The sequence below is a fragment of the Diospyros lotus genome, chromosome 6 (genome assembly GCF_014633365.1).
Source record: "Diospyros lotus cultivar Yz01 chromosome 6, ASM1463336v1, whole genome shotgun sequence".
Taxonomy (NCBI): Eukaryota; Viridiplantae; Streptophyta; class Magnoliopsida; order Ericales; family Ebenaceae; genus Diospyros; species Diospyros lotus.
Window position 1 is genome coordinate 17,982,870 of NC_068343.1, and position 13,841 is coordinate 17,996,710.

Below are 13,841 nucleotides of genomic sequence, written 5' to 3' on the forward strand. Positions count from 1 at the left end.
ATTTTAGAAACTTGAATGGAATTATTTGTCATTATACACAACTTCATGGAGGTCGCTGTAATTAATTAGCCTAGCAGTAATATGCATGACACGTGTCCTCGTTTGTGCCACCTGTTGTAATTGACAATTCCACTTCTGGCACTCTGCCGATTGTCACATACCAATAATAATACATATAAATTAAGGAAATTTCGAGTGTTTAAATTAATACAAAAAAATAAAGAAGTAATTAAAATGGCAAATTGGAAAGAAGAAAAGGTCATGACAAATATATATATAGCATGCAAGAATTGGTCTTTCCCGAGTATGAAATACATATCAGAAACATCTAGAAGTATATATATATATAGCTTAATTTGTACAATATGGTGAATGCATTCCGAAACTATATATATTCTGTATATATATATATATATATAGAGAGAGAGAGAGAGAGAGAGAGAGAGAGACTGGGTAGTTATAGAGTAACAGTCTGTATACGAAGAAAAATTAGAAAGAGATGAGAAAATTAAGGTAGTGCAAATCCAAACCTTTCACACACAGTCTAATAAACTAAGCGATCTCATGAAACAAGGAGACGTCCAGAAGATCTTCCGGCCAAAACGGCGTGGGACCTCCTTCATAGCTGGAAGAACTGCAGGCGTCGGCCGTGTTGTTGATCGAAGCCTCCGTCATCGGCAGCGCTGCCTGCGGCGAGTTTTGTCCCTGGCCCAGAACAGGGAAATCAGAAGCTTGGACCATGCTCTTGTTTAGGGGAGTTTGAAAGCTGCAAGGCGGCTGTAAATCCGGCATGTGAGAGAACGGGAGGGAATCATCTATCCTCTGGAGAGCGGAAGCTTCTAGAGAAGCCGGGTTTTGGCTTCCGAATTGGGTTGTCTTCATGGGTGGGATGTCTTTGATGGAAGAGAGTGAGCTGAGGAGATTGTAGGTTTCCATGTCTGTGGCTGTAGGGTTCATGTTGTTTGAGAAATTCGCCATGGAGCTCACCGGAGCTTGGAGGAGACACTGGAGGTACTGGAGCCCGGCCAACTGAGCGGCTTCGGTCTGTAATCTGGCGGCTTGTTCTTCCCAGGATTGGTGTTCCATGAGCTCTTTGAGATTGGCCAGGGCTATGAGATGAGGGAGGCTCGAGAAGATGTCGGTTCGAGGACGGTGAGTCATTGGGTCGAAACCCATCTGTATAAGCTTCTTCTTCAGGTGGGTGTTCCAGAAATTCTTGATTTCGTTGTCGGTTCGTCCAGGGAGGTGGGTGGCAATGGCGGACCATCTTCCCGAAACAAGAAAAATACAAGTATGATTACGATGAAAAGAACAAGACAAGGAAGATGTAGAAGAGTGATAGGTGATAATACTAAAAAGAGTTTGAGATATCCAGATCTTGAAGTTGAGTTTAATGGTGTAATTAATTACTTATTTACCAAAAGAAAAAGAAGAAGAGGGTAGTCTAAATTACTTGTTGCCAAGAATGGAATGGAGATTGAGGATTGTTTGTTCTTCTTCCTGAGAAAACTTTCCTCTCTTTATGTCAGGCCTCAAGTAGTTGGTCCACCTCAATCTGCAACTCTTCCCACATCTGTTGAGCCCTGAAGAAAGCAAAGAACAGATGATCAGAGAGAGAGAGAGAGAGATGAGTCGATGTTGATGGTGATGATGATGATGATGATGCTATATACACAAATGTAAATGTATACTAGCCTGCTAATTTAGGGAGAGCTCTCCAGCTTCCATGACCATTTTTCTGGATGTAGTTGATGAGTTTCTGATCTTCTTCAGGAGTCCAGGGACCTTTCTTGAGGCCAGTCTCATCACAGCAAGGAGACCTTCCCATCTTCTGATGATGAATGATTCTTCTTCTATGTTTAATTTTCCTTAAATTTCCAATGGTCTGTTTGGCTTGTCTCCCCCAACCCTACCAAAATCTCAAGGTTTACTCTCTCTATATATCTATCTTTATATACATATACACACACTCTTGTCCTTACTAAAAAGGTGGCTCATCCCTGAAATGACTGATTTGTCCTTCTGATCACTCAGTACACCACAAGTAATATAGGCAAAAAGAAAATACAGAGTATTTATATGTTTCTGTCTTACAATATAATAAAAAACTATAGTGAAATAATTTTTCTTATATTTAATATTTTATAATAAAACACGTTTCAAAATTGTCTCCAATTCAGGATGACCCTTTGACTGGGATTGGGTAATGTCTTGTTCAGCTTGGGCTACCAAATTCATTTAGTATTTAACAAATTTTAGATAAATTTTAATATTTATTTAAGATTTAATAAATAATTATTATTTATCAAATTTATAAACCCAGAATAAATGTTCCACTTGTAGCAGATATGGTTGAGTTTTGGAGACTTTTCTTGTTGTCGACAGGGGTTGGGTTGCTGTGTTTTATGCTGCCTACGTGGTTGTAATTTTTTTCCAAGTGTACTCTTGCTTGTTTGGCGTCTTTAACTGGGACACTTCTTGGTGCCAAACTTTTGGGGGGGTTGTTACCTCTTTAAATTAATGAAGTATCATTTTAATTTTATCAAAAAATATTCATATTGTTATTTGTTAAAAACTAAAAAATGTTCATTGTGATAATCCGTGACTTAGACTTGTGACCACTTATCTGTTTACAACACACAGACCCACATGTGCAGGAAAAACAAGATTTATGAGACAAATCACTTCTAAGCAATCAGTGACTAGAAGGAAGAATGTCGATTTTCACAACAGAGATGGAGACATTTGCAGTGAAGTTTGGCGAGGGTAACCTAACCCATGGACTATGCATGGTACTTGCCCATCAGAAGCAAGATGAAGTAACAGGGATTGTGAATAAGATTAATGCATGGAGATGAGACGGGATGAATAGGACAAGAATTAATGGTTTTGGGGCCTATAAAGTTAAATCAGATGCGATATAGTCCACGTTGAATACAAATATTAATAAATTGGATTCGTAGTTAATTGTATATATATGTGTGTGTAATAATGGAAGCTCTTCAAAATTAATAATCATTGTCGCGTGACCCGTGGCAGCTTTCCGGTGGTCATGGGAACCCATTCCATGCACGCAAGTAGGAAATTCTTTCGTCATCGATTGCTTATTAGCTTTGCATTTGCATGCATATATATATATATATATATAAACATTTCATATATATATATAATGTTTTACGTATCTCAATCTGCATGGGTCCTCTCACAGCTCACTCAAATTTTGTGAAGTTTCTGGTCACCGTCGTTTATGGGAGAAATCATTCCCATTAATTAAACATCCCCACAATCCTTTAAACAACATGGATTAGTATATATTAAAAATCTATTAATCCTTACAGGAGCTTGGTTTATATATATATATATATAAATGCGTATATATATTTTATGTCAACTTCAGTTAAAATTAGTTGTCGAGCTAATTCAATGAAGAATCTCAAAAAGAAAAAAATAAACTTTGAATGATATTCTCAGATACCCTAGTCTTAAATGATAAACTTAATCCGAGGATCTCATGTGATATCGATCTTAAATGGTTTATTTATTTAAAAGAATATCAAAATTATCCAAGTATAAGACCAGCAACGAAGAATTAATCGATATTGTTGGAATAAATGATAATAGTCAGTTATGAAGAGAGTATATGTAGCTCTGTAGAGCCGGCCCAACTAATAGAAAGAGTAAACGTAAAAATTGAGAAAAAAAAAATGAGAAGACAAATGTTGTAAATTGATTGTTGGATAAATTAATTGTTGGGCTAGATGCCCCTGAAAATATAAACTGAAAGTTGGATTTTGTTTTAAGTTTATTTTTTTAATAGAATATTTATTATTAAAAAAATAAAAATATATATAAATTACAAAATTTTAGACAGCCTAAATGGCTTCATGGTCGAGTCGGCTCTAAAACTCTGTCAACACAATATTGCCCTCTATCATTTGCTCTGTTTTTCTGTTCTCAATGCTTAGAGAATGGATTCTTAGATTATTAATTAATTATTTTAAATCGAGAATTGTATCATCTGATGATGATTGATTCTTATAGTGGTGGATTAATGTATGAGGTCTAGGATAGTTCATAATTAAAATTAATTTTTAATATTAAAAAATAATTTTTAATAATAACCTAATAAAAAAAATTATAATCTACTTCAAAATCTGTGATTTATAGTTCTACGCTTTAAAAAAAAAATCAATCTCTCTCTCTCTGCATAAATTTTTGAATCCTTCTCAATTCTTAAAACACTATATTTTTTGAGAATTAATTATTTTCTTAAAACACTATATTTTCTGAGAATTAATTAGTTTCTAAGTATTTCCATCTGATTCTCTCTCTCTCTCCCCCTTTTTCTGCTCTAGCCTAAGCCGTTGTTATCGAAGAACTTTGGTTTCATCACAGAAAAGTTAATTACCTTAAGGAAGAGACGTCCTGCGATGTGACCCATTTGACCCTTAAGCTACGGATGGAACTGCTGCTGGTTAGAGGCGAAGTTGGTGCAGCTGCAAACGCCAATATTTCCACCTTCTTTTAAACCCATAAGACATCTTAATTTCTTCACCCCCCCAAGAATGCATCAATCCCATTTGTTCCTGCATATGTCCTCTTACTTCTTGTCCTGTTTCAAAAGACAGACAGACAGACAAGACAGACAGATTTATTTTAAATATTATTTTATAATTGAGTTTAAAAATTCAACGTGTGGGTACTAACGAGACAAATCATTTATAATTTAAAAAAAATAACGTTAACAGTCATAATCAATTAACGTTAAGACTCTTAATATTATTTTTTCAAAAATTAATAAAAATTCTATTTACGTGGCATTACAGTAAAAAACCTTTTTTTTTTAGGAGAAAGAAAAGATATTTGATGATCAATATATAAGACATTCCCAAAAGAATAAAGGAAGTAGCAGATCATGAGTTAGACATTCACGCATGTATAACAGTAACAATGGTGGTGACAGTCCAGTTTTTAGCTACATATTAGTAGCATTTGCTTTGTATTCAGTTGCATCAGAAAGACCAATTAAAGAAGCTTATTGGATACTTTATTTCTCCTGTTTTCCATGTTGTGTTATTATTTAAACCGATTTCAGAATGGCATTTCGTCTTATAATAGAGCATGTGCTGTAAGCATGTGGAGCTCTAACTTGGGATTGTCACTTACGAAAACCATATTCTTACACCCAAAATAAATCAATATAATATTGAATAATATTCTTCAATTATAACGAACTCATTTTCTCTCACTGGGGAGAAATATATAAAAAAGTACATTATTCTAATTATACAAGAATTCATGTATATGTGAATCTCACTATACATATTATATTATAGAATAAATTATATATATAAAATTCACTTGCACTTATAATCATGTGTAATTTATCTCTTTGTACTTTTAAAAGTCATGTGTAACTTATCTATCTATACTTTTGATTAAAAGTACAGGGAGATAAATTACACATAATCCTAAGTGTAAGGGAGTTTCGTATAATTTACCCTATATTATATAATGGAAATGATATTTGGACAAGCGTGAGTTACTCCAAAATTAAACGAAAACATGTTAATGTTAATTTTAAAAGTGAATGAACAACTTATTAATGTTACATGATAATTATATATATATATGCATGCATTCTTCCATCAATTACCTTTATAGATATATATAAATGTATAAATGCAGAAGCAAAGACTACTTAATTTTATCTTCTTCTTCTTTTTTTATAATAGATATAAATGACTTATTTAAAAATTGAAGATGTTGGATTGATCACTGAGATTTATCTTAAACCAAGTACCTATAAAGATAAGATTTTTGTCTTTCAGGAGAACTTTGATGTTCAAATTAGTAAAGAGAAGTTAGAATAATTATAAAATGAGATTTTAGCGTGTTCATATATTTATGAATTCATTCCTATTTATAGATGGCATAGAGTGATATTTAGAGTATAGTTTAGCAATTAGACTGAGATTCTTTAGTGATAAGAGAAATTTTCGATATATACATACACTAGAGATATTCTTGATTCATTGCGTCTGTTAAAGAAATTCTTAAATGACGAAGTCCATAAGAATAGACTAGATCTGCTCGAGTCTTCCATTCCAGCAATTGATCCAGATTTAGGTTGGGTTAGATCTAAGAGTGGACACGAATCTTAGATATTTAGGGGACACTTGGCGCGCTTCTAATTAAGTGAAAATAATTGACAATCTCAGATACATTGGCTTCCTTTGTTACATGTGATACATGGTGATTAGTGAACCCACAAGGGTAATAGAGTAATTGTAATTTCTCTCTCCTTAAATGATTCGCTAATCAAAAAATTAAAGGGAGAGTATCACAATCAACGCAATGGCCATGCAGAGAGTCAAAGGCAACACAAATCAATGGAGAAAAATGCTTTTTCCCCCTCACTTACCTCATTTAGCTGCCGGCACAAGTTAATTAGTTTCACTCGATATTCTTGCTATATAAATATAAATATATATATGTGTGTGTGTGTGTGTGTGTGTGTGTATTTCTAATTTTTAGGTCAAAAGCAGAAGAAAACGTTTATGAACACCGTGTTCACGAAAGCCAGTGAAAGAAAGATTTTCTTACTGGGGAGAAAGAAAAGATTGCTTCTTCAACTAAGATTCCTTGTCGGCATGGGCCACCAAAAGGGTTTAGTTTAAAAGGGTTATGTGATGTCACCCAGCTCATTTTTTTAACGTTTATGATTGGGAAGATTAACTAATAATCATATACTATTTTTCTTTTTGCTAGGTAAACCACTGATCTTTGCTTGCTCTGTTGGGTTTCTACCCAATACATCTGAACTCGGACTTTGTATTGTATGTCTCCTCCAATGCGACGTCCATGTGAATTCAATATATATATATATAGACACATATGTATGTATGTATGTATGTATGTATGTATGTATGTATGTATGTATGTATGTATCTCAATTTTCATGCAGAAACCTACGTCTAGTTATAGGTATGCATACACCGTTTGAAGCTACGTACGTACATGTAATCTTAATTAACGTTATGATGATTGATGAAAGCTAATGTCAAGAACTACTAACAACTTCTCTTGCTAAAAGCATCGGCTGTCTTTTTTTATTGCCAAGCACTTAGTTTGAACCACACACGAAATTATCTAACGCGTCATTCATCAATAATATGTTTTTCCTTCTTGTTTTTTAAGATTAATTTTATATAAAGATTCAGAAAAAAAAAAAGAAGTTCCTCTTTCTAGGGTTCTTTCGAGATAGAGACTTTCGCTATTGATTAGGAAGATTAATTAATAATTAATTATATGACAATTAATCTCAAATATTGTGGACTATTCGTGAAGGATGAACACAAATTGAGGAATTAGATGACAATTAAAATCTCCATCTTTCTCATTGTGCGCATTAATCTTTCTTTCTATCCAGCTCATTCTCTAAGTCATGATCATTTAATGATAAAAGGTTAAAAAATATTTCTAGCAACGTTCTATAATAATTATAACAAACTAATAAATTCAGTTAATTACTAAATTGATTAAACTAAACGTTCGTTCTAAAATTAAAACAAACCTAAAAATTTAATGATAATCTTAGTTGTATTTCATCATTTTGGGTTAAGTATTTTGTCAAAGTGGTCTATGCTTTTAATAATTAAATATTATTACAACAATATGATTCTTATTGCTTTACCGAAGAAAAACGTCTTACGTGAATTGAAATAGAGATTTAATTATCAGAAATTTCTCAACTAACTGGTCAGAGGATCCAATCATATATAAGTCAATTTTAATGGGCTTACTTGAGTCGTAGATAATGGAGACAATAAAGAACAACAATATGGGTTATGGGTTATTAATATTCATCTCTATGTTTGAAATCTTCACTAAAATAATCGGGTCTTAATTAATTAGCTTACACAAGTGAGGTTACTTGTATTCAATCAAAGTATTTGACAGTGGCAGTTGCTCTAAGCACCGTTAAGCACTTCATTAAACAATTCAAAATTAAAATGATTATTAAACAACGACAAGCATCAATGTAGAACCCACCATAAATTTAAAAATATATATATTGTATGTAATATAAAATAGATATTTACCTACTATTAAGTCAACACGTGAATCGGATTTGTGATGATACTATAGTAAATAGCAACTTTGCCCTCATTAAATGATAAAATTTGAACCACCAAGGTCGTGGTCTTAAGCTATGAATGGTGGGTGGGTGAGTGGGTAAGTTTTGGAGGTCGAGTGTTTGAATTTTAGAACGTTTTCATTATTTTTTGTGATATTTCAGTATTTAGATCGTATATAGATTACTAAATTTACGAAATGAAACTTGTAATACTATTAAAGAGTCTATAGCAAGAATTTTTAGTACTTATCCAGAACAATAATAAGTGGTCAGGTATGAATTCTTATATGAGCAAAGATTTGTTTAGGAACAATAATGAAAATAATAAAATTTAAACCCTATTGGACAACAAAAAAAATTTTTTGGGGGGACAGGCAAATCTATGCTAATTTCATCATATCTTTAGCATTTCAACATCAGTTACATGTTAAAATAAATAGTTTGGTTATCACTAATTACAGGGCTGAAACCCAACAGTTTATTGCTGTTAATTAAATTAAGCCCTGTGGGGAGATAGGCTAGACAGCAGACATACATGCATGAATCATGATCTGTTTTAGTAAATAACGAAGGCTAGTTTAGTAGCAGATTTTTCCCCTTTTTTTTTTTTCATTTTTTTGGGTCTGAAACTGGGCTTTGACAGGTAAGTCATGAATGGCTGAAATTTCCAATGAAAGAGAGAAAGAAAGATGAAAACTTCTCAAAGACGACTCCTTTTTTATAACAACCCTGATCCTGATGTCCAGTTTTCTCAACCGTTATGCCCAGCATTGTGGATTAGGGATCTTTAATTAACAATTAAAGAAGCAACCATCACCATCCATATAAAATGCAATAGCAATTGTGTCTTGATGAATACGCAGGCAGGAACATAAACAAAGTTTTTATCAAACATTTTGATCCATTTTGTGTATATAATATCAGAAGAAATGATTGTTTTAGGCATACATGATCAACCACTACGAACTACGTTTTCATTTGTTGGCTTAACTTCCGTCGGCGATGACATCAGGCAATATAACAGCTAGCGACAGTGAAAGGCAGTGAGTTTGATAGTTATTCATTGTATATTATTATTATCCAATTATATATGTATATCCGTGTAACATAATTAACTTAATGTTTCAGATTTTAACAAGTTGTTTAAAGATTGATAACCAGGTTGCAGACCACCAGAAACATTACCTACTTGACACAGGACCCCTCCTGCCAATTGGGGAAAACAGTTTCTTTTAAATTATGTTATTTAAAATTTATAATTTGAAGTACTTGACTCGATCGTAAATTTAAATGACACTAATTATATATGTATGTACTATGTTGCACGGAAACACCTTATAAGTGTTGTTTTCCCATTTCCGAAACGTTTCGAAAACGCTTCTTATTCTTATTTCGAACCCTATTTATACCTATTTTTTTAAAAAAACGTCCATTTCCACGTTTCTGTTTCCTATCGGAAACATTTCCCGTTTTCGTTTCTGTGCAACATAGTATATGTAGCATTTTATGTTCTTCCATCTCTTAGAGGCTAAACCCAAATGCTTCATAGAATTATGAAATCAAACAATGAATTTTAAATTTTAAATTTTAAATTCTAAATGATAAAAGTTAAATGATCATATCCAAAAACATAACTAAAACCTCATTACTTCAATAATCATTGTGATTTACCGTAGATTGTCGATCGCCACTAATTAATTTCCCCTTGTTGGTCTCCATTTTCTCTATCCCAACTTTAGATTTCACTTTTTAACCTTCCTAAGTCACCTTTGATTTCTCTCTCAAAACCTTATGTTCTCCAATTCCTCTCTTCATTACTTCCTCTCATTGCCTATCGTCGCTTCCTCTTGCCACTTTGTTGCTTCAATAAGCTTATCTCCACCATCTTTGTATTCAAAGCTTCTATTGTTCTCCAACACTTTTCTCTTCCCCCTATTCATGTTATCAACCTAGTTCGAAATGAACTCAATCAAATCTTACTCCTTTATGTTGAATAATTTCTTGGGTTTACTTAGGTGTGGTCTGGTGATTTGTCCATGGGATCCTAGCATAGATTTGTCCGATACGTTCCTCTAACCAAAATTCGAACATAAATAGGCTCACACAAGTGAGCCCACATCCAACTACTTAATTTGTTGATGGATTTTGATGTTATCATTAGCTTTATTGATCTAGCAAGTATGAGCCTTCTCAGTCTTTACATTCCTTTCTTTGGGGTCCTACAGTTTTTCATAGCTAGTTTTTACAATTATATGGCCTCTCATAAAGAATGAAGTAACCTTTAATTGTAGTTTTCATCCCTTTTCATGGATTGTTATCCATCATCCTTAAACCGCAATTGGTTTACTAGGAGGAGTAGATGGTTTTTCATTGTGGGTTTAGTATGCCCCCCATGTTTGAGTATGTTAAGGTGTTGTCTTGCCAAGCATTAACAGATAGGTAAAGGAACAGATAGCAGAACATATAGAGAGGCAAAGGAATTTCAGCTAAAACTTGAAAGCATAGAAAGGAAGAAGAACATCACACTTATTGAGTTCAAAGAATTGTTTAAATACACAAGTCATCCTTATCTAACAATCTATTCAAATACTTCCTTAACTATAGCAAATAACTTATCAAAAAACTATAGTTAAGACTAATCAAATAATTCAAAAACATAGCCTAAACTTTAGGAATTTTAAATTAATCTTTATATGCTAAATTTTCTCTAACAAACCAGCTAAGAGATAGCTTTGAACGCTATCTATTTGAACCTGTTTCAGCAGCTTATCAGTTGCTGAGGCATTCTTTCACAACACTCATCCTTGCATCGGCTGCTAAATACACTCTCAATCTCGATCTTAGCTGTTCAAACTTAACCTTAGGTAAAGCCTTGGTGAATAAATCAGCCAACTGATCCTCTATTTTGCAATATAATAGCTTGACTTTACCTTTCTACTGCACTTCTTTAAGAAAGAATAATTTCATATTGAAGTGCTTAGTTTTGTTGTGAAATACTGGGTTATTCAAGATAGCTATGGCTACTTGATTGTCCACAAATACCTTTATACTCCCTTCTTGCTCCAAGTTTAAATCGGTTAGCAATTTCTTTAGCCACAATGCTTGATCACTGCTGTTGTAGCAGTAATGAACTCTACTTCTGCCGTGGATTGAGCCACAATTTCTTGTTTTTTAGAGCTCCAAGAGAATACTCCCAAGCCAATTGTAAAACAATAGCCTAAAGTACTCTTCATATCATCCAATGATCCACCCCAATCATTGTCAGAAAAACCATAAAGCCTACATTCCTATGTCTTATAGAACAAAACATCATAATCGAGTGTTCCTTTAATATACCTCAACACTCTTTTTGCAACCTTATAGTGTTCTAAAGAAACACAATATAGAAATCTTGAAAGCATACTTACAGCTTTAAGAATGTCAGGTCTTGTAGCTGTAAGGTGCATAAGACAACCCACAAGACTCCTATAAACTACTTCATCAGCTCTTTCAGTCCCATCTTCTTTGCATAATCTGGCATTTTGCTCCATAGGTGTACTCATAGGTTTGCATTTCTCCATCTGAAATATTTTGAGGATCTCCTTGGCATATTTCAGCTACTGAATGAAGATACCATGTTGGAATTGCTAGATTTTCATGCCAAGGAAATAAGACATCTCTCCTAAATCCATCATCTCAAATACCCTCATCATCTCCAACTTGAACTGATTTATCTCCTCAAGTTTGCATCCAATTACTAGGAGATCATCTACATAGAGTGAGACAATAAAGGAATTTGTAGCAAAGTGCTTAGTATAGAGAGTAGGTTTACTCAAGCTTCTGTTAAATCCCAAACTTAGGAGATGCTCATTAATCCTTGCATTCCAGGCAAATGGAGCCTACTTCAATCCATATAAAGCTTTCTTAAGCAAGTACACCTTATTCTCATGTTCCTCAACAACAAATCCTTTCGGTTGCTCAATAAAAATCTCCCCCTTTAGATATCCATTTAAGAAGATTGATTTGACATCAAGCTGAAATATCTTCTATTTTTTTTTTTAGCTGCAATGGAAAACACCAAGCTAATTGTATCTAAACGAGCCACTGGTGCATAAGTTCCAAAGTAGTCCATTACAGCCACTTGTGCATAGCCTTTCACCACCAATCTAGCCTTGTGTTTGTTGATTAAACCATTGGGATTCAACTTTATTCTGAACACCCATCTAGCTCCAATAATCTTCTTATCATTAGGACTGTCAACTAACTCCCAAGTGTTGTTTTTCTCAATCATACTAAGCTCCTCCTCCGTTCCAGTCATCCAGTGAGAATCTCTCTTGGCTTCATGAAAGCTTTCAGGCTCTAACAAGGTTAAGTTGCAACATTGATAAATATTTGACAGCATTTTTGTACCTTTAATAGGAAAATCATGAATGTTTTCATCTTCCATTGATGGTTGTTTACTTGATAGAGATGTGCTGTGAAATTCTTTCCTTCTTCTTCATTCTAGTTCCACTGTTGATTCTTTTTAAATTGCACATCTCTTGTCAACTCAATTTTGTTTGTTTGAGGATGATACACCCTATATGCTTTGGAAACATTGTTGTGCCCAATGAGAATGCCTAGTTCAACCCTCCTATCAAACTTATCCCTCTTAACCTATTGAACATAAGAGAAACAAACACATCCAAACACTTTTAGGTTTTGCAAAAAAGGTTTATAACCATACCAGGCCTCAAAAGGTGCTCTCCCTTACACAGCCTTAGTAGGAAGCTTATTCAGCAAAAACACTAAAGTGCTGGCTGCTTCAACCCAAAATTTCTTTGGTAATCCTTTCTCATGCATCAAACACCAAACCATGTTCATGATTGTTCTGTTCTTCCTCTCATTTACACCATTTTGTTATGGAGAATAAGGTGTAGTGAGCTGATGTTCAATGCCAGCTGCTTCACAAAATTTATTGAACTGGTCTAAGGTATACTCAATCCCATGATCAGACTTAGCATCTAAATTTTACACCCACCTTGATTTTCTATCCAAGTCTTAAATCTCCAAAAAATACCAGCTACCTCAGACTTGAATTTCATAAAATAAATCCAACTAAATCTAGTTAGATCATCTATGAAAATAATGTAATACCTGCTTCCATTTAGAGATACCTTCGATTTTGGTCCATTGAGATCAGTGTGGATGAGTTGCAATCTCTATTTTTCTCTCCACAAGACTACCTTGAATAGAAGTCTTGTTTGTTTCCCATAGTGGCAAGCCTTACAAACAGCCAACTCTTTATCTAGAAGTGGCAAACCTTGCACCAATTTCTTTTTACTCATTTGAAACACAGCTTCATAATGGTAGTGCCCCAACCTTTTTTGCCATAATTCAGGCTGACAGTGGCTATTTGAGCCACTTGCTCATCATTCACTAGATTTAAAGGAAAGCATTTACCTCTCATCTTTACTCTGAACAATTTATACCCCTTAGCATCAAGTATCATGCACATTTTGTCTTCAAATAAAACCTCAAAGCCTTTTTCAAGTAGCTGACCAACACTTAATAGATTATGGCTCACATCAGGTACATAAAGAACATTTGAGATAATTTTTGTACCTGCACTAATGTCTATGGCTATAGTGCCTTCTCCCTTAACTGCCATATAATCACCATTCCCAATTTTGACTTTAGTAGATTCAGATTTGTCAAGCACTTTAAACAACTCACGGTTGCT

General features: G+C 33.8%; 1 protein-coding gene across 2 annotated transcripts in view; it reads right to left on the bottom strand.

Moving 5' to 3' along the window:
* Positions 1–243: 243 nt before the first annotated feature.
* Positions 244–13,841, bottom strand: part of LOC127803015 (transcription factor MYB93-like) — a 37,780-nt gene continuing 24,182 nt past the window's right edge. For both annotated transcript variants that reach the window (XM_052338999.1, XM_052339000.1), the window contains exons 3-6: positions 4,409–4,612; positions 1,696–1,909; positions 1,454–1,583; positions 244–1,267 (exon numbers count right to left, since the gene is read on the bottom strand). In XM_052338999.1, coding sequence (XP_052194959.1) covers positions 553–1,267; positions 1,454–1,583; positions 1,696–1,909; positions 4,409–4,441 — 1,092 coding nt within the window. In that variant the 5' untranslated portion in view covers positions 4,442–4,612 and the 3' untranslated portion in view covers positions 244–552. The remainder of the gene's footprint in view (positions 1,268–1,453; positions 1,584–1,695; positions 1,910–4,408; positions 4,613–13,841) is intronic.